A 22,428-nucleotide genomic window follows, 5' to 3' on the forward strand; every position below is an offset into this window, starting at 1 on the left:
CAGACGATCCCGCAGGTAAAGAAGCCAGATGTGGAGGTCTTGGGCTGGCATGGTTACACGAGGTCTGTGGTCTATTCCACTCCTGAGGCCAGTTGGACGTACTGCCAAATTCTCTAAAACGACACTAGCCTAGGCTTATGGTAGAGAAAATAGCAATTCTCTGACAACAGCTCTGGTGAACATTCCTGCAGTCAGCATGCCAATTGAACGCTACCTCAAAACATCTTTGGCATTGGATTGTGTGACAAAACTGCACATTTTAGAGTGCCGTTTTTTTGGGGTCCCAAATACAAGGTTTCTTGATATGCCACACCTGTCAGGTAGATGGATTATCTTGGAAAAGGAAAAATGCTTACTAACAAGGATGTAAACAAATTTCTACATTTTTTTTATTTTTAGAAATATGCTTTTTGTGCGTATGGAAAGTTTCTGGCATGTTCTATTTCAGCTAATGAAACATGGGAGCAACACTTTACGTGTTGCGTTTATATTTTTGTTCAGTATATATCACATAGCTCACACTCAACACATTAGGCATTATGCAACATTGTCTCTCTCTGTGTCTTCCCCTCAAATACTATCTGACCTGCATGCCACACTGCCTGAACTCTGATAATCTGTGGCTCTGATCTCCGAACCTCAGCATTGTGGGCAAACACTCAAATTCCCTCCTTATACATGCCTATCTGAGCTCAGGGGACCAACGGCTTTCACTCCCTCACTTCGCTAGAACAATGGACTTGTCTTAAGTGTAATGACGGTCGGACAGTATTCTATTCTACGGTTCTATTTTAGGTATTCTATTCCACTCCTGATGTTTCATGAATATTTTTTTGTTTCTCATAGTAACCTTAATAATGATAATAGTAATAATAATATAGTTATTTTCCTTGGCTCGTGTTCTATATTGTAAGAGTGTGAGTGCTCATGTGTGCAAGTATATTATGTGGTCTCAAAATGGCTAGCAAAACTGAGCGGTCTCTTCATAGAGATATAAGCACTTCATAGAGATATAAGCACTTGATATAAGTCACTTCAGAGAGAGTTTTCTCTTCACATGGCGCTGGCTGGTCCTTACTTTGATCCTGTTACTCGGTCATAGCCTTGTCTGCACTAGCCTAGTTCTACAGGATTAGATAAGTAGGTGTGGCTCTAAAATTAGAGACCTGATTCCTGACTCTTAACCCGCTGAAGCTAGGGTGACAAGGAGAAGACACTAATGTCATCCAGATCCAGAGCCACTTCCCCACACTTAGTTCCCCTCCCCAGCCACAGCTGTTATTTTTCTATGAACAAATTAACAGACTTTCAGCATGCCTATAGAGAAGGGCATTCTACTTGTATTGCACTGACACAAACGACTCTATGATTGGCTGAAAGAAATTGATAATAAGAAGATGGTGGGAGCTGTACTCTTAGATTTCAGTGCAGCCTTTGATATTATACACCATAATCTGTGTCATGTAAATTCTACACAGGGACACGCAAAGTAAATCTTAAGAGTCATTGTTTATTATTAGTTAACTGGAGAGGTTCCAACAAACTTGATGCATCATATTACACGTCTGTCAGGAGCTCTAACGGGGCAGTCCCGTTAGATATCTTATATACTGCTTACAGACACGTTACCTACCCATGATTTAACTTATTCATCATTCATAATTAATTCATCATTAATGTTTGGTTCATGCAAAATATTAAAGTAAAAAATCAATCCAACACAAACTGACATTAACTTCTTATGGCTGCAATCCCGTTAACGGGAGCGATATGACAACAGCCAGTCAAAGAGCGCCATTTTCAAAACATCAAATCTCATAATTAACATTCCTCAAACATACATGTATCTCATACCATTTTAAAGCTATTCTCATTGTTAATCCCACCACAGTGTCCGATTTCAAATATGCTGTACAGCAAAAGCACCACAAACGATTATGTTAGGTCACCACATAGCCACAGAAAAACACAGCCATTTTTTTTCCAGCCAAAGAGAGGAGTTTCAAAAAGCACAAATAGAGAAAATTAATCACTAACCTTTGATCTTCATCAGATGACACTAATAGGACTTCATGTTACACAATACATGCATGTTTTGTTTGATAAAGTTCATATTTATCAAAATATGAGTTTACATTGCCGCGTTACATTCACTAGTTCCAAAAACATCCAGTGATTTTGCATAGCCACGTCATTCAACAGAAATACTCATCATAAATGTAGATAATAATACAAGTTATACACATGGAATTATAGATATACCTCTCCTTAATGCAACCGCTGTGTCTTTTTTTTAAGCCAGCCATGCAATAATCTGAGACGGCGCTCAGAAAAATTTGTCACAATAGCCGCCATGTTGACGTCAACATAAACAAGAAATTACATGATAAATATTCCCTTACCTTAGATGATCTACATCAGAAAGCACTCCAGGAATCCCAGGTACACAATAAATGTTTGTTTTGTTCGAAAATGTCCGCTATTTATGTCCAAATACCTTCTTTTGTTAGCGTGTTTGGTATACATATCCAAACGCTCATTCTGGTCAGCGTGACATCAGACAAAAACTTCAAAAAGTTATATTACAGGTCGAAGAAACATTTCAAACTAAGTACAGAATCAATCATTAGGATGTTTTTAACATATAGCTTCAACAAAGTTCCAACCGGAGTATTCCTTCTTGTCTTCATGAGCAATGGAACACAAGTGAATACCATGAGGAATAAGCATGATCAGAAAATGGCTGCTTGATAGACACCTGATGCATTCTGCTATCATTCACTCCCATAACACCATAGAAGTCTCATTACAATTTCTATTGATGGTTGACATCTAGTGGAACCCCTAGGCAGTGCAACATCATTAATATCTCAAGGGGATTTCATTGGGGACTCTGGTGTATACATACAAAGCTCAGATTTCTCACTCCCTGTTTTAATTTCTCCTCAGGATTTTGCCTGCCATATGAGTTATGTTATACTCCCAGACATCATTCAAACAGTTTTAGAAACTTTAAAGTGTTTTCAATCCAATACTAATAATAATATGCATATATTAGCAACTGAGACTGAGGAGCAGGCCGTTTACTTTGGGCAACTTATTCATCCAAGCTACTCAATACTGTTAACAAACAGAAACAATACAACACAAAAACAGCATTCTTAATATCACAACTGACTAAACAAGTCCTACAGGCTCTAGTTTTGTCATATCTTGACTACTGCCCGGCAATATGGTCAGGTGCTGCAAAGAAAGACATTAAAAAAGCTACAGCTGGCTAACAACAGAACAGAACATATTGCCCTAAAAATGTTCCAAGACAGCTAATGTCAACAAAATGCATGTTGACCTTTCATGGCTCAAAGTAGAGTAGAGATGGTCTGCCTTCACTTCTGCTTTTTGTTAGAAATATGAATGTGTTAAAAACTCCAAACTGTCTATTCAGTCAACTAACTTACAGCTCTGACAGACATTCATATTCCACAAGGCATGCAACTAAAGGTCTCCTCATTGTCCCTAAAGCCAAAATTAATTCAAGGCAACGCACAGTAATATATAGAGCCATGATAGCATGGAACTCCTTGCCATCTCAAATCACTCAAGCAAGCAGCAAAAGTAGCTTTAAAAAACGAATAAATCCTCACATCACAGCACAACACGTCTAACCTAAATAGCGATAGTATCTCCCTCTCGAGCACATCTGGTGTTTGGGTTCAAGTTAAAGATAAGATGTGCCCTTGGCATCAGAATATCAGGGCTTTTGAGCAGAGAAAGCAATTGTAAGCAAAGCCTCAGTAGAGTAAGGACAAACTGCTCCTGATGATATGATAGTCTGGTCAGCTTACTGATGTTCGTTTTATTGATGTGTATAAAAGTCTATTCTTATTTTTTTGTGTGACTGGTGGAGGCTGCTGGGTGTGTGGTGAGGGGAATGGGAAATGGAAATGGGAAACAACTCCATAAGAGAACTGTAGGAAACTCGATATCAAGGGGACCTCATTCATTTTATGAATTTGTCCAAAGGCCACGCACTATACCTCAGTTAAATCTTTATGGGCGGTAGACTGTAACACGGCAAATGTTTGGTTAAGTTCATATCTATGCACTAGACAGGGCAAAGGACGTAAGTGAAGCCCTTCTGACTTTAAGTGTATGGAACGAAGTGGAGTGATGGAGCTCTAAAAAGTCCACGTATGAAGCTGAAGGATTAAATTGATACTCTATCTGTAGCTCATGGCTATGAGCAGGGCTCATAGAAGCCCCAATCTGATGATGAATCTGTTCAATTTATTGAACGGAGTGGAATGATGGAGCACTAAAAAGTCTACATATGTAAAGTGAAGGATTCAATTGAAACTTTAGATATAGGAAACTCCAACACAGTTGCTGAGGTGATTAAAGTGAAGCCTTAGCGAGGAGAACACTCCATCTGTAGTTCATTTATGAGTTGAATGGCATGGTTGCTAGGGTGACATCTGTGGTTGAAGTTAGCTGGAGGAATTATTGTGTTTCCATTGTAATTTTCATTGCACTTGCATTCAGTAGCATCTATCAATTATTATTATTATTATGAATAGTATTGACGTCAAACGGGAGAACCAAGGACATGGGCGGTTCCTAATGTTGTGAGATTCTCGTTAGTGTTTACAGAACAACGGGTTCTGAGAGATTAGGATCAGGACTTGCAATTGTAACAGTAAGCAACTGTAACAAAATGGATGACTTCAGTGTAGCTGTTATTATGAGTACATGTTGCATGGACTGCTAAGGCATAAAAATATAAAAGTGTGTATTCTTATTTTAAATGTATGTAGTTCTGTACCTGTCTATTCATTCTATGTATTGTAATTTGTTTGCTACATATAATTTACGTTGTTTTGTACCTGTCTATTCGTGTTTTGTATTATGTCATTTTATGTAGTTCTGTCCTTCAGCTGTAATTGTCTATTCATGGTATGTATTATGTCATGTGTTCTATTTTTTGTGGAACCCAGGAAGAGTACCTGCAGCTTTGGCTGTAGCTAACATGGATCTTAATAGAATACTAATACGTCAGCGCCTGTATTTATAAAGCGTCTCAGATTAGGAGTGCTGATACAGCGTCAGTTTTCCCTTCTCATAATGAATATGAGGGGATGCCCGATACTCGATCAGCACTCCTACTCTGCTTAGTTGATACGGGTTCAGAAGTACTCTCTTTCTCCTAACTCTAAGAAGCGCCTAACTCGGAGCAGTGTATTATAATCGTAAAGGAATATCCATTAAAGGAGAGGAGGGACTCTCCTTTCTAAAGAATAATTTTAAGAGTTACATCCAGTCTGCTAGTATTGGTATGTGAGTCACGGTTCAGGCTGGAGGGATTCCCTGTGGATTAGATGACTGTGTAGAGGAGTCCGAGGAGTCAGGCCACTGGGAAGGAAGAAAGGCTGGAGGATAGCTGTATTATAATCCCTGTCTATCTGTCATTTGGTTGGTGCTGGGAGTCAGGTTTATATTACACAACCTTGAGGTTATTACACATTTGTGTTCTGCTATTGTTCTGCTATGTTCTCTTTTAGTCACTTTGTTTGACACAGCTCTCTACACAGGGGGAATGATGCTCACATCTAATTCACTGAAACGCTTTTCAATCAAGCCGTTAGCCAAAGAAAATAGTTTAGTCATGGTTTCCTTAGATTTGAATGATGGGCTTTGCACCTCTGTTGGTCTGGGTATTATTATGTCTTGTCTGGCTTTCGCCTTAGAGCCAGTGTGCAACTTCTGATTACTGTGCTTCATTACCAGACCTGGGTTCAAATACATTTCAATATCTGGTATTTTAAATAATTTTTCTGTGTATATGAGTTTTTAAAATACTTTGCAAGTGTATTTCCAAATACATTCACATATCATTTTAAATGAAATTATTTGAATGTATGTGAAAGGAATTGAGATATTTGAACTCCAGGTCTGTTCATTACGTTGACTTATGTAATACTCAAGGTGTCAAGGTTTGCCCTTGCCTCACTCAATTCTTTAGCTTCTTTAATCTGTATCAAGTGAGGTTTAATTATTATGTGCACAGATGCACTTCACACTGCTACAACGTGGAAACTACGGAACCAAAACAACGGAGAAGTTTAGCCTGGCGCTTCAACGCTCTTAGTAGTTGCGAAAATTGTCCCGTTATGTGTTTACTTTGTGCAGACAACGTCATCTTGCAGAGTCTGCCTTTTAGGCATAATTGTGAACTTTCTGGTTTTTACCCTTGGCAGGTTGCAGCAGAGACCCCGTGTGTGGCGTTAGATGAGGCTCCATCCAGGTGTGAGGAGACTCCCAGAGAGGAGGAGGAGTCAGGGTCGCGAGTGACCCCACCCTCACTGGGCCTCTGCCCCGCCCCCACCCCTAGCCTCTCCCACCAGGAGGAGCACACAGAGGAGCAGCGACTACAGTTGCTGGTGAGAACAAATACATCAATGCCACAAACGCACACACACTCACACACATATGATTGACCCACTCACCTCGTACAATATACAACCCTGTCATGGCTAGCTATACTGACACATACACACATGCACATACCTCTTGTTGGAGACTGGACTGATATTATGAGTGGGATATGATGTAAGGTTTGCTTGTAGTCTGGAGGATGGCTCACAGACAAGTAATCGTTAGAACAAATCAGGCCACAGGTCTTCGTTTTTTAATAATCAATATTGTCGTGCTGCAGCTGTTGCATCTAGTCAGTCAATTAGCCACTGAGTCCCCCCACACAGCACACATAACAGTCCTTGTGCAGTCATCATAATGCTTGGTTATTCTGTTGTGTCTGGCGATGGATGTTGAAATAAGCCGATTTTATTTGATTTTTTTTCCATTTCGCTACTGGGGGGTGGGGGGGCCTGCATGACTGTGCATGTAAGCTGCATTTAGAGTAATTAAAGAATGCTAAGCTTGTTAATACCTCGTTGTTACCATGTCAGAGGTCAATATGGAAATCAAGAGCTTATATTTTATTGTGCAGCCAAAACAGATTGATCGTGATTTGTGCAGACACTTTTTTTTGTCAAACGCAAAAATGATATGTTAATATGCTTTGACATCTGATATACACGACAGGGTATCATAGACATGGTACTGAAGGACTCAGGCCCCCGATATGGATGTTTCTGACGCTCGCAGGTCGTGTAGTCGCTGTAACGTGACATGCTCTGGCTTCCTTTTCAGGAACAGGAGCTGAGTAAGAAGAGAAAAGAATGTGAAAACCTTGAGCATGAAGTAAGGAAGAGACAGAAGAAATGTCTAGATTTGGTAAGAAATCCTCAGGGGCCATCCACTCGTGTGTTTGTTAACTACTGTACTCTCAGCGTGCTACTACCAGTGGACCAGGTGTTATGACCAGCGGTAGCTGGTGAAGTGAGAACATCCCACTGGAATGGAATGAATGGAACAGTATCAACCACATGAAACACAAGGTTCCAATAACTCCATTCCAGCCGTTACATTACACCCATCCTGAAACGAAAGTGACACCAGCCTCCACTGATTTACAGCACTAATACGGCTGTACTACAGTATAGTGACTATACTCTCTGTTGACTGGGACTGATGAGAAATCATGGCTTTGTCCCTGGCTGTTGAATCTGAGTCTTGTCTTCTTGTTGTCGTTTGTGCTCTAACAGGAGAGCCTGCTTGAGGATGAGCGGGGCAAAAATGAACAACTAGAGGAGGAGGCGGATCTCCTCAGGAGGAAGGCACAGCCGCTCGACCAGGTCAGTCTCCATTCTATTCTATTGAGGGCCTCTTAGTCTTACGGTTGTTTTAGATGACAGAATAAATCTCTACATTATGGTTCAAATTGGGAACCCTCAGCAGTCTTTTCTGTTGTGAACCTTCAGTAGACCGGAAGGGCTTCCGTTTTTATGTTGGAATGGGACAGTATTTGTTTTGTGTCTGTCCTTCTCCTGCTAGTCATGAGGAATGTCAATATCCCCATCTCTCTCTCTCTCTCTCTCTCTCTCCCCATCCCTCTCTCTCAGGCCCGGGTTGAGAATGAGGAGCTGAGGGAAGACCTCTCTGAAGTGACCGCTCAACGTGATTCAGTTCTCGAGGAGAACCAGAGACTCCGTGCCAAACTGGAGAACCTAGAGCAGGTCCTAAAGGTACAGGCTCACCTCCAGTCTTCTGTTGCAACACTTCCAAGTTTCACTATTTCAGAACAAATGTGAAGAATCCGGAGATCCCTGGGGCCAGGTCCACTTTGACTACAAACATAGTAGTGTTAGCATTTATTAGTAGTGTTGCCAGTATGCATTTATTAGTAGTGTTGCCAGTATGCATTTATTAGTAGTGTTGCCAGTATGCATTTACTAGTAGTGTTGCCAGTATGCATTTATTAGTAGTGTTGCCAGTATGCATTTACTAGTAGTGTTGCCAGTATGCATTTACTAGTAGTGTTGCCAGTATGCATTTATTAGTAGTGTTGCCAGTATGCATTTATTAGTAGTGTTGCCAGTATGAATTTACTAGTAGTGTTGCCAGTATGCATTTACTAGTAGTGTTGCCATTTTAATTTGTCTGGGAATTTGCCTCATGGAAGCCGAGAGTAGAGACTATAGAGTAATTATGTAAGTGTTGTTTGACTACATGAGATACGTGTCTCCTTTGATTGCTTGCAGCATATGCGAGAGGTCGCCGAGCGAAGGCAGCAGCTGGAACTAGAACATGAGCAGGCACTGGCTATCCTCAAGTTTAAACAGGATGAGATCAAACGGCTACAGCGGGTGAGCAGCACCGTACATGGCCTCTGGTCCTCTGTAGCTCAGTTGGTAGAGCATGGTGCTTATAATGCCAGGACAGTGGGTTCAATTCCCAGGACCTATATGTAAAAAGTATGCTTATATAAATGGCATATACAGTGCATTCGGAAAGTAATCAGTCCCCCTTTCCACATTTTGTTGCGTTACAGCCTTATTATCAAATGGATTATATTGTTTGTTTTTTCTCATCATTCTACACACAATACCCCATAATGACAAAGCAAAAAATGGTTTTTAGAATTTTTTACAAATACAAAATGCAGTGTATTCAGACCCCTTTTTAGGTTACAGCATTATTATTTAAATGTTTTCTCTCATCAGTCTACACACAAATCAAACACAGTTTTTTAGAAATGTTTGCTAATGTAAATATCAAATTTACATAAGTACTCAGACCCTTTACTCAATACTTTGTTGAAGCACCTTTAGCAGCGAGTACAGCCTCAAGTCTTCTTGGGTATGACGCTACAAGCTTGGTACAACTGTATTTCGGGACTTTCTCCCATTCTTCTCTGTAGATCCTCTCAAGCTTTGTCAGGTTGTATGGGGAGCATTGCTGCAGAGCTATTTTCAGGTCTCTTCAGAGATGTTAGATCGGGTTCAAGTCTGGGCTCTGGCTAGGCCACTCAAGAACATTCAGAGACTTGTCCCAAAACCACTTCTGCATTGTCTTGGCTGTGTGCTTAGGGTCGTTGTCCTGTTCGAAGGTGAACCTTCGCCCCCAGTCTGAGGTCCTGAGCTCTCTGGAGCACGTTTTCATCAAAGATCTCTCTGTACTTTGCTCCGTTCATCTTTCCCTCGATCCTGACTAGTCTCCCAGCCCCCGCCACTGAAAAAACATCCCCACAGCATGATGCTGCCACTACCATGCTTCACCGTATGGATGATGCCAGGTTTCCTTCAGGCGTGACGCTTGGCATTCAGGCCAAAGAGTTCAATCTTGGTTTCATCAGACCAGAGAATCTTGTTTCTCATGGTCTGAGAGTCCTTTAGGTGCCTTTTGGCAAATTCCAAGCGGGCTGTCAGTGCCTTTTACTGAGGAATAGCTTTTGTCTGGTCTGCTCTACCATAAAGGCCTGATTGGTGGAGTGCTGCATAGATGTTTTTTCCTTCTGGAAGGTTCTCCCATTTCCACAGAGGAACTCTAGAGCTCTGTCCGAGTGACCATCGGGTTCTTGGTCACCTCCCTGACCAAGACCATTCTCCCCCGATTGCTCAGTTTGGCCGGGCGGCCAGCTCTATGAAGAGTCTTGGTGGTTCCAAACTTCTTCCATTTAAGAATGATGGAGGCCACCGTGTTCTTGGGGACTTTCAATGCTGCAGAAATGTTGTGGTACCCTTCCCCAGATCTCGACACAATCCTGGCTCTGAGCTCTACGGATAGTTCTTTCGACCTCTTGGCTTGGTTTTTGCTCTGACATACACTGTTGACTGTGGGACCTTATATAGACAGGTGTTTGCCTTTCCAAACCATGTTCAATCAATTGAATTTACCACAGGTGGCCACCAATCAAGTTGTAGAAACATCTCAAAGATTATCAATGGAAACAGGATGCACCTGAGCACAGTTTTGAGTCTCATAGCAAAGGGTCTGGATATTAAGGAAATAAGGTATTTCTGTTTTAAGTTTTAATACATTTGCAAACATTTCTAAAAACTGTTTTCACTTTGTTATTATGGGTTATTGTGTGTAGATTGCTGAGGATTGCTTTTTATTTAATCAATTTTAATCAATTTTAGTACCGTAACAAAGTAGAAAAAGTCAAGGAGTCTGAATACTTTCCAAATGCACTGTATATAATCACAACTGCCAAGAAACCCTATTCCCAGCAATCAGTCAGCAAAACCCAATCAAACTCAAATAAAAAATGTTGTCATCAATTATATTATGGGTAATTAAGACTTTGTCCAGTAGGAGGCAGCCTTTGGGTGCAGGGCTGTTTGTTTTGTTCTAGAGAGAACTTTTGAGAGGGACTAGATGTGAACTAATAAATAAAAAACGGTGTTTATTTTTCCATTCAACAGGCTGAGTTTTTTGCCAAGAGGGAGCATGAGGGGGTGGTACAGTTGCTGGAGGTAAGTCTGGTCTTGATCTTGTATTTTTATGGTGCCAATAGAGGTCTAGAGCTTGTATTTCTATAGTGCAGACAGAGGTCTAGATCTTGTACTGCTATGTTTCTGATGATATTTCTATTGGTGCAGAGGTGCGGTTGTTGTAGTTCTATAGACACTACATTATCATTCCCTCTCTTTCACATGAAGGTAGCCTGGCTGTGTAACACAGGACTGTCTATAAAAGGCAGGGCCTCCCTCTACATACTATAGTATAGGCCTAATGGCTAATGAAACTGAGGTGAAATTGCACGCTCGAGGGGAATATATCAATATTTATCTAAGCCACAATAGCTTGTGGAAGTCACTGACTCTGTCTCTCCCCAGAGAAGTGAGAGGTAGAGTGTTCGTTTAGAGCAGGGATCATCAACTAGATTCAGCCAAGGGACGATTTTTTCTTGAGCGGAAGGTCAGGGGGCCGGGACAAATGTACAAATCATTTGTAGACTGCAAATTGACCCCAAGAAGCCCAAACAGATATAGTATTTTTACCAAAGCATAATTATTTCAAACCTTGCTTACATTTGTGTACAACCACATATATCTCTCTATTATGCGTGGGAATACTTTGGAAAAGATTTCCAAAATAAAATCCCTTGGAGCTGATTTGCTAGTGTTTTTACAGTATTTTTTGTTCAACAATTTAAAAAGAAAGAACCTCCGACAGACTGATCATCATAGTGTATACTGTCATTGTGTCAGTAAACCCTTTGTTATACATTGTGTTAATGTGTTGTGTTTCTCTGTGTAAAATTAAGTGTGTATGTATTCTGTTGTAGGACTTGATCCAGCTTGTGTTGCAGAGGGAGCTGGTACAGTACCGTTACGCTCCTGTTTTGTTTGAATTGCTCATTACTATTCCTCCTACTCTCTTCCTCTCCATCTCTCTAAACAAAGAGCATCACTTGTAAAAGTCTCTCTCTCTCCCTCCAGAGGAGGTATGGAAGACGGAGAGAAATAGTGATGAGATCATAGTGTCTATACGGTCCGTTTCTATCCCTATCTCTATGATTTACGCTGACAGACTCTTCTCTCTCAGGACCTGGACTCTAATCTATTAACCATGTTTTTCTTCTTCAACTCCACTTTTCACAAGCATGAGTTTTGTTTTTGAAGTGCTTTTTTTCTGTGCTTTGTTTCCCTGCTAACCAGACAACTCTGGACTGCATGCAGGTACCGGCAACACAAAGCATCTGTCCTGATACTCTAGCCCAGATCCCAACCTCATCCACCCTGTTACCAACCCCCACCTTAATTAAGCCTCTGTGTAGATAGATAGACAGACTACTACACCTTGCCTTTACAAAGTCCTAGACACAAGTGTCCTTGCAGCAAGTTAGTTTGAGAATCAGGGACAAATTGAAATGTGACCGGTGATACCCTGATTAGGGCTGTGGCGGTGATTGTCAAGCAAATAACTGACAGTCTCACGGTAACTTACCTTTATTTACATAAACACATTTAGCATCTCCTGGCTTCCACACACAGCCTACAAACCACTGATGCAGACCTTTGGAACATCTGCATTTTTAAAGTCTACCAAATCCATGTAATACAGCCTACACCTTCACAATAAATCCATTATTTATTTTAGACAGGTCTAAAGAAACATTATGTGAAGAAAATGTAGTCTATTTCAGAAGAACAGAATAGCATACTGAGTTGTCCTTATGTTAGGCCCTGATCTGGCTATGCCATATGGCTGTAGGCTACACTAGTTAATATAGCAGACAAGATTCGCTTAGAATTCTGTGACATTATTTTATACTATTTTATAGTATGAAGAATACAATTTAACATAACTGAATAAAATAGAAAGTATATTTTCTCCCAACGATGAGGGAGTGTGCACATGCAGCTATTCTATGTTGAGCGGTTAACAACGAAACAGGTCCTCCTACATGCTGAATTTAGATGTATTCATGCAACTTTAGGCTAAATGTTTAGATGATGGGACTAATGATGATTTGAAAAAAGTTGCATGAAAGGCATCAGTCTCTCATTCACAATTTGAAAAGCACTTGATAATATTCTCACCAGGCCTTATGTAACTTTACTTGTGATACAAATGTTGGGCAGTATGTTTAAATTTTTAAGACATTCTAAGGCTGCATTATGTGACTCTAATGATCATTTGAAAAAAGTTGCATGAAAGGCATGAGCTCTGCTTTGTTTTTTGCGCAGGCTGTACACACTTCATCAGTCTCTCATTCACAATTTGACAAGCACTTGATAATGCCTCAAATTTCCTTGCTGCGTTCCCTTTGTGTGGCCATAATGCCTCCTAAAAGGCTGAATGCAAAAAAAAAATCCATACCTTTTGCGGCCAGTGGCCGTTGTGCCCTTGGGCTGAAATTAATAATTATCATTTGTGCCGAAACACCTCTCACTCACATGGCTCCATCACGTGATCTGGTCTTTCTCACAGGTTACAAGTACAGGCTGTGCCAAGACATCAGGCTGCAACTGCGTGTGTCCTTGTCCAAGGCGCATTGTAGATATTGGAAGAACTGTCCACATTTACTTTTCGTCAGCTGAAAAGCAAAAGCACTAGCATATGTCAATCTACTATCCCCCATAGTACAAAAGTTGACCTATAAATATCCCAAACATACATAGTCTGGAACAGTTGTGGGATGTGATAGATCCCAAATTAATACAGCCACTAGCATCAAGTAACCTGTTTTAAGCAATGAGCCTGACGCAGCAGATGAGAACGTTTAGCTCAAAATGTTGATAAACTATTAGGCTATTTCTTCACATTATAAGCACAGCAATGCGCACAGGACAGTAGACATAAGAGCAAATGTTCCATTAGGAGGAAAACACCATTCTCATAAGTGACCACAAATGCAATTTATACATGTTTTGCTTTTATTATGAAGGTGCATTTTTATGGTGAAAATGATCTTCCCCAAACTAGAAACTCACGCGCTGCGTATGTATGCCAGTTAGGCTCTACACCAGCTGTAAAGCAGATTAATGTGCTTAATTTTAAGAAGTTATTTGGCCACTTTAGTTGTGATACAAACCTTGTCAAAACATATAGGTCTAGGCTACATGAGGTGTGCGACTGTGATTTGAAAAAGTTGCACAAATCATAATTTGCTGTTTGCATTAAGCTAGGCTGTCACGCTGGTATAAAGGATTTGGAGACAGGCGCAGGAATACACAAGGTTTTACACAGGGTTTTTTAATACTCCCAAAACAAACACATATACAAAAACACTGGCCTGTACCCAAACAAACAAGCGAGGGTAAACCTCGTTGAATGACATGGGATGATACCCATAAAACACAACATGCTGCGTGCTTTATAAAACAGCTGCACCAACGCATAGGTACTCACAACACCAACGGACATGCGAACAATAACCGACAAAGACAGAGGGAACAGAGGGCACATATATAACATACTAACACAGGGGAAATGGGAACCAGGTGTGTGTAATCAGACAAGACAGTCCGGGGTTGATGATAATGAATCCCGTTCAGTGAAGCCTAGAAAGCCGGTGACGTACTGGTGAACAGAATGAGCATCAGTACCGGGGGGATCCGTGACATAGGCATTATTCACGAGTGATAATAAATTATTCACAAGTGATATGCTAATATTGCCACCCATTACACTATTCTTGATTTAATATTGTCTTTACATATACTAAATAATATATGTGTGAAATATGTTTTGATTTAGAATGGACCATTATCATGCACCTATCTCGAAACAGGGGCAACGGAAAAAAATACATGTCATCTAGGCACTTAAATAGCGATTGGTGGACACCTTTCACATAGTTCATTTTCATGCCAACCAGGTAGGCTATAATCCTGTTGTGAAGAGAAGCAATGTGCTAAATATTAATACATTTGAGAAATAAATATAGTAGGCCTAGCCTACAGAAAGCTGATGGGATCCTCCTTTTTTTAATAGAGGCCATCACGCAATTGCATAGCCTATAGAAATGTTGAGCAACATGAGCTCATGGGCTCTCATTAAGTGTTTGATTTTCGAATACATTTGTATTGATGTCAGAATGATTAGAGGGACAATAGAGTGCAGAGTACCAAGTTTGGTTGGCTACTAATGACCATCAGCAGTATCAGAGCTTGGAGAAGCCTAATTACCGTGACTAAACGGTCACATGGAATTTGACTGCCATCATGAATCGTGACTGCCGGTGTGGCGGCAATATGGTCACCGTAACAGCCCTAAACCTGAGTCCATATTTATTGTCTCTGGGGACTTTAATAAAGCAAATCTGAGGAAAATGCTACCGAAGTTCTATACCTATATTGGTTTCTAGGATGTATTTATGGAAAGACAAAGATGGCCTCGTATGTTTTCTAGCTACAACAGAGGTGGTCTATAGTGTTGTAACAGGCTTTGAATACAACATGACAAGGTTATTTGGGCTCTCTCTGAGAGGTGATAGGCTCCAGCCAGGCCGGCGTGTGTCAGTGTACTGTCCTATGTGCCTTTCCCTACACGTCTGTGTGGTTCAACCAGTTACATAACAAGCCTAGTGGTAATTGTGTTCATTTGAAATAATCCCTTTGTTGACATGGAGAAACCCTCTGATGCCGGCTGGCCCTCTGTGTGTGAATGTGTATTAGTATGTGTCCTTGTGTGCGCTAGTGCTGTGTGTATGGAAGTGTTTAGTGTCCACGCACACACACAGAGAGAGAAAAGAGTGGAGTGTGAGGGAGAGAGTGTGAGAGAGTGAGTGAGGGAGGAAGTGGAGTGTAAGAGAGTGAGTGTAGGTGATTAAAGTCAGTGTGAAACAGGTCAGGCCGAGTGATGCTGCTGTTAGATTACTCTATGGCACGAAATCCAGTCCCCCGCTGGGCTGAGTAAACTGAACCTTGTTCATAGGAGAATTGGCTTGGTTCTTAAGCTCAAGGTGTTAAGATAGAGTTAGCCTGCTTTCTTGGCAGTCGAGCTGTGACCCTGACAGTGGGGCTTCTCGCTCTCTTCCCTCTCTCATGCTGCTCTCTCTCTCTCTCTCTCTCTCTCTCTCTTTCTTTCTCCTCTCAACGTAGTTTTGAATCTCACTATTGGGAGCTTGATCTATCCTTTAGTCAGCACAGTGACTCAAATCTCGTAAGAGAACGGGTAGCATGCCCCCAACAAAAAACAAAAACCGTTAGCTACTTCATTGAGGAAAGATGTACTTACTATGACTGTGGTTATCTTAAGATGAATGCACTAATTGTAAGTGAGCGTCTGATGAATGACTAAAATGTCATACATTAGCTGGATCTACTTGCTCTATCTCCCACTTTGTGACTTGGTTCATGTTAGAGTTTGAGCAGTCATTTGGGACAGGCTGTGCTTGGTGGTGTAGGTGAGAGGTTTGACAGGAAGCTGTGTGTGTGTGTGTGTGTGTGTGTCAGTGCACGTGCGTGTGTGTTTCGTTTAGCTAGGGGCCCTGTCACATCACTACCAGGAAACTCCCACCACAACCGGAAGTGAAAGCAGCCAGTTATAGAAACTCACTGGGGGCTGATGCTAAACCCTGTTAGAGCGTTCTGACTGAGCTGTGGCCGTGGCTCTGTAGTGGCTTTGCTAGTGTGACTGTGAGCGCTGCAGACCTGTGTCGGAGGACATGCAACTCGCTGCAAACTACGCTAGCTACGCTTCAGATTCTGTTTGTCACCCACAAAACCAACACCTCCTTCTAAGGCCTTGAAACCTGTTATTCACCCTTCTCACTCCTTTTCCCGCCTTTTTGTCTTTTAATTTGATCCTAAATGTGATAGTACTTGTAAGTGAATGTTTATGCATATGATAATAAGTCAATTTCTTTAAGTTGATATTCCAGTAGTATCATTTTTAAATAGGCAGATTGTCAAAGTAGGCCACCACACAAATACCCTTTCATTAGCCTATGATATTTTGTTTGCCTAGGAGCTGAAACTAAATCCTTTGTATGTATGTGTGTGTGTGTGTACCTCTATCTCTCTCTGTGCTGTCTTCAGTCTAAGGTGCGCGAGTTGGAGGATAAATGTCGAAGCCAGAGTGAACAGTTCGGCCTGCTCAGCCATGAGCTGGAGACCTTCCGACTGCAGGCCGGCAAACTGGACCTGGCCGGCTCCGCACTCCTCACTAACCATGCCCTCTGCCATCTGACCAACGGTGTGGGCCTCGCTGGGGGTAACCATGGCAACCGTTATTACCATCATGTTCCTGATACATGCCAAAGGGCAACCGTTGTTACCATGATATTACCCTAACCATTCAACCATATCATATTACTGTCACGACACCAATACATTCCACATACTCATATTCCCTTCATGAGATACACTCCCCATCCCAATAAATGCATCTTCATATGTCCTTTGTATGCCCCCTCAGGCTCATTTTAACTACTAATACTGAATCTCCCACAGGCACAGTTTACCAATATGGTCTATAGTTTCTACCAAGATTGATTGTACACATGAAGATTGCTAAACTAAAGAGTGCTTATTCCAACCCTGGATCTCCATGTAGGATTGTGTTGGTATTACTTTTAAATCGACATGATTATGTTTGAAAGGGATTCCGCATGCATTCACTTTGATGCAGACCCGGACTGAGAACATAATATATTGTAATCCTGGCCGCCACTGGCTTTAAAGTATCCCTTCAAATCTCTATTGTATCCATCCCTCCCTCATGTACAGTAGGTGTGCTGTTTCTGTTGTAGATCAAGGTGGCCTACCTATGGGATGATTTGAACTCTCTGGGTGATGATATGGACTTCTGGAGTCTGGAGGAGAGAGAGACTCTCCCTTAGGACTCCTCGCTACCATGTACTGCTACTATTCCTAGAGATCTTGGGTCATTGAGACTGTCACTGCTACCATGAGCACTATCACTCCCTTTCCTGTTATTTTTTTTGAGTAACTTGGTCCCTGAAATCACTGTTAGGTTAATTGTAATGATCCACATATTCACAATCAATTGGTTTGGTTTGGTGGGGCTTGCAATGAGTGGCTGTATGAATGATGCCACACATATACAATCCCTCTCACACAAAGGTCCCAAACACACACAGAGGTGTGGGTCAACAACGGTGAGTGAGTGATATCCGGGCTGTATGTGTTAAGCCCCTTAGTTCTTTCTGGCCCCTGTGTGCCATGTAATGGTGCTGTGCTCGGGGGTCGTGACCTCTAAGCACAGAGACAGATGGGGACAGGAGGGTTTTACTCCCTCCACTCCACTGTTTAATCAGCCAGGGACCTAGAACACCAACCCCCAATTGGATAACTACAAACAGGTCACAGAAGAGGGTGTATGTTTGTAGCCTGAGGTGGTCCAGTTGTCTAGGCCACTGCCTCCAGAACACATGTACTTGTGCTCACATGGGTTCCAATCCAACCCGCTGCTCTTCTAGCACACTTTCTCCTCCTAACTTTTCCTGTTACTCTCTCGCTATCCTTTCGATGAAACATGAAAAAAGCGGAGAGATTTGTTTGCTCATGAAGTATCTTCCTCCTCCCTGTAGATGTGGCAGCAACTCTCCAGATGGGGGCCACCCCTCACGCTGCGGGTCTCACGCGCTCCCCCACCACCAAGCACCGTGAGCTGCCCACCATCAGCCTGACCAAGTCCTCCAGCTCCCCCAAGTCTGTCTCTGACACCACCCACCTCTCCCCAAAGTCGTCCGAGTCCCACCACAGCCCCCATCACAGCCCACGCAGGACCAGTCCCACGCCACACGAGGTGAGAGCTCTAACACATAATTTAATCCCGATTTATTGCATAGGGAAAGTCACTACTTAATTCATATGGGGAGTTTCTTGTTCAACTTAAAAACATAGTACAGTAGTCTCACTAACGGTAGGACTAGATGACAATTTCAGATTGGCTTAGTATTTGAGTTTTGCTTAAAGGGATACTTCAGGATTTTGGCAATAAGGCCCTTTATCTACTTCCCCAGAGTCAGATGAACTCGTGGTTACTGTTTTTATGTCGGTTTCCAGTATGAAGAAAGTTAGAGGTAGTTTCGTGTGCCAATGCTGACTAGCGTTAGTGCAATGACTGGAAGTCTATGGGTATCTACTAGTGACACACACAATAATCTTCTACACAAAGAGATTAAGATACTTTTTTGCATTAGACATGCTGCTGACATCTTTAGTCATGAAAATAACTGCAATTTTCAATTAATTGGGTTCAAATATTCCTCAAGATCAAACAGCTCGTATGGATTGCCTCCTCCTTTTCAACTCTATGGTTAGGACAGATTGCTTGTTGAGATTAACAAAATGTCACAGTCATTCCTATGGATTTGCTCGTCAGACTTCATGGATTTAAAAACGTCATTAGCCTTTCTCTCATGTCTCTCACACTGTACTATCAAACAGCCTAGGCTTAAACAAATAAAGGCAAATACAACACATACATTGCTAGAGATAAGAGAATAGGACCCTGTTGCGGTTGGGTGGTCGGACTCTTCTTTCATACGGTGTCCAGCTTTGTGCCTTAACCTTTTTCTCTCTCTCTCACATGGCACTGTCATGTAGCATACTGGCCAAAGACAAATGCAGCACGTATTATACAATTCAAAAGATAAGACCCTTTTGGGTTGGGGCTTTTAAACCATTTCTTCCATGTTTTAATGCAGCAGACCTCTCCCTCATCCAGTGTCCAGCTGTGTGTTGTAGCTAGCTGATGTTGTCCTGCGTGCCCCAGCCAGCCAGTGTTGGGTCTAAGTCTCTCTGTAGTAGATCTTTATCCTCCCTCCCTCTCATCCATCTAAACCAGCCAGGTCAGGACAGGCAGCACCGGCAGCAGCTAGCTCTCTAAAGCTCATATTTAGTGAGATAATCCCACTGCTGTGGATTATTAAGGTTGTAGTAGTTGTAAGTGATTATCCTTAAAAGGTTTTTTGCTGGCAGGGAGCGATAAAAAATATGCCTGTTACTTATTGTTTATGCATAATGTATCACTCAGACCCTATAATTAGACATACGGCCAGTCGACAAACAAAACACTCAACGTTTGTGTCTGTGTGTGTGTGTATCTGAACCCTATCAAAGTAGTGCACTATATATAGGGATGTAGTGCAATATAGCCTATGGGGAATAGGGTGCAATTTCATCCTACTGGCAGCGATTGTTTGTATGTTTGTGTCGGCCTACAGCAGGGGTCTGCAACAAGCGGCCAGTGGGCCAAAACCGCCTGCAAGTGATTTTTTGGGGTCCTCCAAAGTTTTTGGTTAAGATATTAAAATGTAAAAAAATGTAATCACCAGGAATGAATCCCCCAAATATTTGTATTTATGAAATCTGTTGCCCAGTATGCAGAGACATACAGTGGGGTTTAAAATTATTGGATCCCTTGATAACCTGTATGCTCTCGTTGGCTGGCCCTCGATACATATTGGACACGATAACAACACCCACCCGTAGCACACGCTCCAACAGGTATATCTCACTGGTCATCCCCAAAGCCAACACCTCCTTTGGCCGCCTTTCCTTCCAGTTCTCTGCTGCCAATGGCTGGAATGAATTGCAAAAATCGCTGAAGCTGGAGACTTATAGTTCTCTCGCTTATTTAGTTTCATTCTGAGCCATTTTCTTTTGCCAAATTAAGTTCCAACTGTAATGTTTGCCGCAATATAACATCCTGCTCGTATTTTCCCTATTAAAATTTACTTGGCTTACTTTTGATGTCACCCTAATAAAATTGTGAAACCTTTGTGAAGGTTTGGTGTGGTGAGGCAATAAGTATATTTATACTGCAGGCGTATGATATGAAGGCAGTGCGCACCAACGGATATCGACAGTTGAACTTGAGGTGAGGAATAATGCTTTAGGCCAGTGGTTCCCAAACTTTTTATAGTCCCGTACCCCTTCAAACACTCAACCTCCAGCTGCGTACCCCCTCTAGCACCAGGGTCAGCGCACTCTCAAATGTTGTCTTTTGCCATCATCGAAAGTATGCCACACATATACTATACGATACATTTATTAAACATAAGAATGAGTGAGTTTTTGTCATAACCCCACTCGTGGGAAGTGACAAAGAGCTCTTATAGGACCAGGGCACAAATAATAATATAATAATAATCAATAATTTTGCTCTTTATTTGACCATCATACATATAAAACCTTGTTTGTTCATCGAAAATTGTGAATAGCTCACCACAGGTTAATGAGAAGGGTGTGCTTGAAAGGATGCACATAACTCTGCAATGTTGGGTTGTATTGGAGAGTCTCAGTCTTAAGTCATTTTCCACACAGTCGTCTGTGCCTGTATTTAGTTTTCATGCTTTTGTGAAGACCGAGAATCCAATCTCACATGGGTACGTGGTTGCAAAGGGAATCAGTGCTTTAACAGCATGATTTGCCAAGGCAGGATACTCTGAGCGCAGCCCAGTCCAGAAATCTGGCAGTGGCTTCTGATTAAATTATATTTTCACAGAACCCGCTTGTTGCAATTTTGATCAGGCTCTCTTGTTCAGACATTGGTAAGTGGACTAGAGGCAGGGCATGAAAAGGATAATGAATCCAGTTGTTTGTGTCATTCTTTTGGGAAAATACATGTGTAACTCACTCCGGTGCTTTGCTATATCACATTTGACATTGTCCCGTAAACTTGAGTTCATTTGCACACAAAAAATCGTACAATGATGGAAAGACCTGTGTGTTGTCATTGTTAATGCAGACAGAAATGAGCTCCAACTTAATCATAGCCTCAATTTTGTCCTGCATATTAAATATTGTTGCGTAGAGTCCCTGTAATCCTAGATTCAGATCATTCTGTCGAGAAAAATCAACACCAAGATAGGCCAGTCGTGTGCGAAACTCGGCATCATGCAAACGGTCAGACAAGTGAAAATTATGGCCAGTAAAAATAACTTTAAGCGTGTCTCAGAATTTTTAAAAAAATACACTGCTCAAAAAAATAAAGGGAACACTTAAACAACACAATGTAACTCCAAGTCAATCACACTTCTATGAAATCAAACTGTCCACTTAGGAAGCAACACTGATTGACAATAAATTTCACATGCTGTAAAAATTCAGGTAGCCTGACTGCCATTAGGTACCGAGATGAGATCCTCAGACCCCTTGTGAGACCATATGCTGGTGTGGTTGGCCCTGGGTTCCTCCTAATGCAAGACAATGCTAGACCTCATGTGGCTGGAGTGTGTCAGCAGTTCCTGCAAGAGGAAGGCATTGATGCTATGGACTGGCCCGCCCGTTCCCCAGACCTGAATCCAATTGAGCACACCTGGGACATCATGTCTCGCTCCATCCACAGACTGTCCAGGAGTTGGCGGATGCTTTAGTCCAGGTCTGGGAGGAGATCCCTCAGGAGACCATCTGCCACCTCATCAGGAGCATGCCCAGGCGTTGTAGGGAGGTCATACAGGCACGTGGAGGCCACACACACTACTGAGCCTCATTTTGACTTGTTTTAAGGACATTACATCAAAGTTGGATCAGTCTGTAGTGTGGTTTTCCACTTTAATTTTGAGTGTGACTCCAAATCCAGACCTCCATGGGTTGATAA

The 22,428-nt window shown here is 41.8% G+C and overlaps 1 protein-coding gene across 8 annotated transcripts in view; it reads left to right on the forward strand.

Annotated features, from left to right (window-relative positions):
• Nucleotides 1-22,428, forward strand: part of LOC139420867 (peripheral-type benzodiazepine receptor-associated protein 1-like) — a 165,225-nt gene that overhangs the window by 107,196 nt on the left and 35,601 nt on the right. For 7 of the 8 annotated variants that reach the window (XM_071171238.1, XM_071171232.1, XM_071171234.1 and 4 more), the window contains exons 6-14: nucleotides 6,255-6,437; nucleotides 7,210-7,293; nucleotides 7,665-7,754; nucleotides 8,022-8,144; nucleotides 8,661-8,765; nucleotides 10,827-10,877; nucleotides 11,693-11,725; nucleotides 16,896-17,070; nucleotides 18,410-18,627. In XM_071171238.1, the coding sequence (XP_071027339.1) occupies nucleotides 6,255-6,437; nucleotides 7,210-7,293; nucleotides 7,665-7,754; nucleotides 8,022-8,144; nucleotides 8,661-8,765; nucleotides 10,827-10,877; nucleotides 11,693-11,725; nucleotides 16,896-17,070; nucleotides 18,410-18,627 (1,062 nt within the window). Of the gene's footprint in view, nucleotides 1-6,254; nucleotides 6,438-7,209; nucleotides 7,294-7,664; nucleotides 7,755-8,021; nucleotides 8,145-8,660; nucleotides 8,766-10,826; nucleotides 10,878-11,692; nucleotides 11,726-12,065; nucleotides 12,087-16,895; nucleotides 17,071-18,409; nucleotides 18,628-22,428 lie in introns of all 8 variants that reach the window. The other variant, XM_071171233.1, reaches the window with a different exon arrangement.

This window comes from Oncorhynchus clarkii, chromosome 12 (assembly GCF_045791955.1).
Source record: "Oncorhynchus clarkii lewisi isolate Uvic-CL-2024 chromosome 12, UVic_Ocla_1.0, whole genome shotgun sequence".
NCBI lineage: Eukaryota > Metazoa > Chordata > Actinopteri > Salmoniformes > Salmonidae > Oncorhynchus > Oncorhynchus clarkii.